This window comes from Nicotiana tabacum, chromosome 21 (genome assembly GCF_000715075.1).
Source record: "Nicotiana tabacum cultivar K326 chromosome 21, ASM71507v2, whole genome shotgun sequence".
Lineage (NCBI taxonomy): Eukaryota > Viridiplantae > Streptophyta > Magnoliopsida > Solanales > Solanaceae > Nicotiana > Nicotiana tabacum.
The window spans coordinates 85,515,362-85,517,893 of record NC_134100.1 but is presented as its reverse complement, the minus strand read 5'-3'; the positions used below and the strand labels follow the sequence as shown (position 1 = coordinate 85,517,893).

Here is a 2,532-nt window from a genome sequence, read left to right as displayed (position 1 = left end):
TGAAACGGAGGGAGTACTCGTTTTGTTAAAATGAAAGAAAATATTTTTCTACGTTAGAAAAATAAAATACTTAGTTTGTTGAAATAAAAGAAAATACTTTTTCTAGATCATGAAAATAACGTACTCGTTTTGTTAAAATGGAAGAAAATACTTTTCTAAATCATGAATAGAAAGTACTCATTTTGTTGAAAGAAAATACTTTTTCTAAATCATGAAAAAAATATTCGTTTTGTTGAAATAAAAGAAAATATTTTTTCGACATCATGAAAAAAAGATACACGTTTTGTTGAAATGAAAGAAAATATTTTTTTTCTACGTTATGAAAAGAATATACTTATTTTTGTTAAAATAAAAAAAATACTTTATTTATAACGTGAAAGGAAAGTAGGGGTTGGGGTGGTTGGGGGTGTAGGGTGGGGTGGGGTGGTTTGGGGGTGGAATGGATAAGGTGGGCGGGGGTTGGTGATGATGGAGAATATGGTGGAGAATGTTGAAAAAGAATTTTGAAAAATATTTTCTTTCTTCTGATAAGGAAAATATTATCCTGCAATTGGAGGAAAATGAGTTCATGAGAAAAATATTTTTCAAAATATTTAAGTCAATCAAATATGAAAAAATTTAAAAATATTTTTCGAAAAATATTTTCTTTCGTACCAAACACACCAAGATTTTGTTTGCTAATATTAGTTATTATCATTCGCAATAAGTTGAACCTTACGGCTGAAGAAATTCTTAATTGGAAAGGATTCACGTTTAATTTGCGCAATATATTTTATCACAAAGGAATTACTAGTTACATAAATTTTCAACTAGAAAACAAATTAAATCTTTAAAATCTTTTAGAGAAATAACATACTTCCCTACACAGTTTCATAGAATCTCCTCTTCACACCCCCACCACGTGACTCCTCCTTGTCAAGATCTCTTAATACCCCACCCTTTATCTGCGGTTCAGATTCACCCACGCGATCTAACCCTTATCGCCAAACGAACGGTTTTACACTTGCCACGTGTCGTCACCGATACAATATTATACCCCACGATCCAACGGACCTTGCAATTTCTCCCCTCCCCTCCTCTCTCTCTCTCTCTCCCCCTCCCTCCCTCTCTCTCTCAACTCTCGCCGGAAAGTCAAGAACCCGGCAATATCTCCGGCCAAAATTCTCTATCCGACAAAGGGCTTTTCTCTTTTTTAAACTTTTCTTCTCTTTACCCATAAAACAAATTGTAATCCCTTGAATTCTGTTTATAGAAATATAGATTTTCTCTTGGAGTTTCAGCTGGGAAACCTTTTAAAAGGTGCTTTTATTGGGTATCCTTTTTGTTTTTTTTAAAATTTGGAACTGAGGCTTGAATAGCGATGGCTGATTCAGACAACGAGTCAGGAGGACACAACGCTGGAAACGAAGGATCAACAAGGGAACAAGACAGGTTTTTACCAATAGCAAACGTGAGCAGAATTATGAAAAAAGCGTTACCAGCAAACGCAAAAATCTCAAAAGACGCTAAAGAAACAGTTCAAGAATGCGTATCTGAGTTTATCAGTTTCATTACCGGAGAAGCAAGTGATAAGTGTCAGAGAGAAAAAAGGAAAACGATCAACGGCGATGATTTGCTTTGGGCTATGACGACTTTAGGGTTTGAAGAATACGTGGAGCCTTTGAAGATTTATTTGGCTAAGTATAGAGAGATGGAAGGGGAAAAGACTACTATGGGAGGGAGACCAGGAGGGGAGAAAGATAGTGGGGGGAGTGGGGGTGGTGGGGTTAGTCCTAGGGGTGGGGGGAGTGGTGGTGGAGTTGGGTATAATGGTGGGGGTGGTGGGGGAGGGATGTATGGTGGTATGGGGGGTGGTATGATATATCATCCACAAGGTCATCAGATGTATGGTAGTCATGGGTCATATCATCATATGGGTATGGGCGGCGGCGGCGGTGGCGGTGGTGGTGGTGGAGGTTCACGGCCAAGGTAGGCGGTGGAAGGAGATGAAACTTTGGACATTAATCAAATTAATCATATGATGTATCATTGTGTTGATAGCTACTTTTCTCTATTACTTTAGGTCCTTTTTAATTATTTTTTTTGCCTTTTTTTTTTGGAAGCACATTGACATGTGGAGTTTTAGATATGCTTTATTATAGCTTTTCTTTTGATGTTGGAGTATTAGTGGGTTACATGTGTAGTACTTTGTGGAAAGGGTAACGAGAGGATAAAGTAGTACATGATATAACCTTCAATGAAAGGCACTTTGGATATATATGTATTTAATGGGAAATTGAGATGGTATATTGTGTTATCTTTTTACTTGTATTTCTTTATTTTTCGCTTCTTCTTGTTGTTGAATTTGCTTTTGCAACTTGCCACCACAAAACCTTCCCAAACCCCATCTTTAATCTAGTGGCAAATTCAACTATATATGTTTGCGAGTTCGATAGGACTTGGTGTTTTTTAGTGGAATTGTTTATATATGTGCGCCAAAATACAAGTATTGGTAAATCTAGATACACATTTAAGGATTCATTTTCCCGACTC

The 2,532-nt window shown here is 36.7% G+C and overlaps 1 protein-coding gene across 1 annotated transcript; it reads left to right on the top strand.

The window, feature by feature from the left end:
- Nucleotides 1-1,044: 1,044 nt before the first annotated feature.
- LOC107761037 (nuclear transcription factor Y subunit B-3) lies at nucleotides 1,045-2,310 on the top strand. The gene has a single exon (XM_075242350.1). The coding sequence runs from the start codon at nucleotides 1,361-1,363 to the stop codon at nucleotides 1,970-1,972; it is 612 nt and encodes a 203-aa protein (XP_075098451.1). The 5' UTR covers nucleotides 1,045-1,360; the 3' UTR covers nucleotides 1,973-2,310.
- The last annotated feature ends 222 nt before the right edge of the window (nucleotides 2,311-2,532 follow it).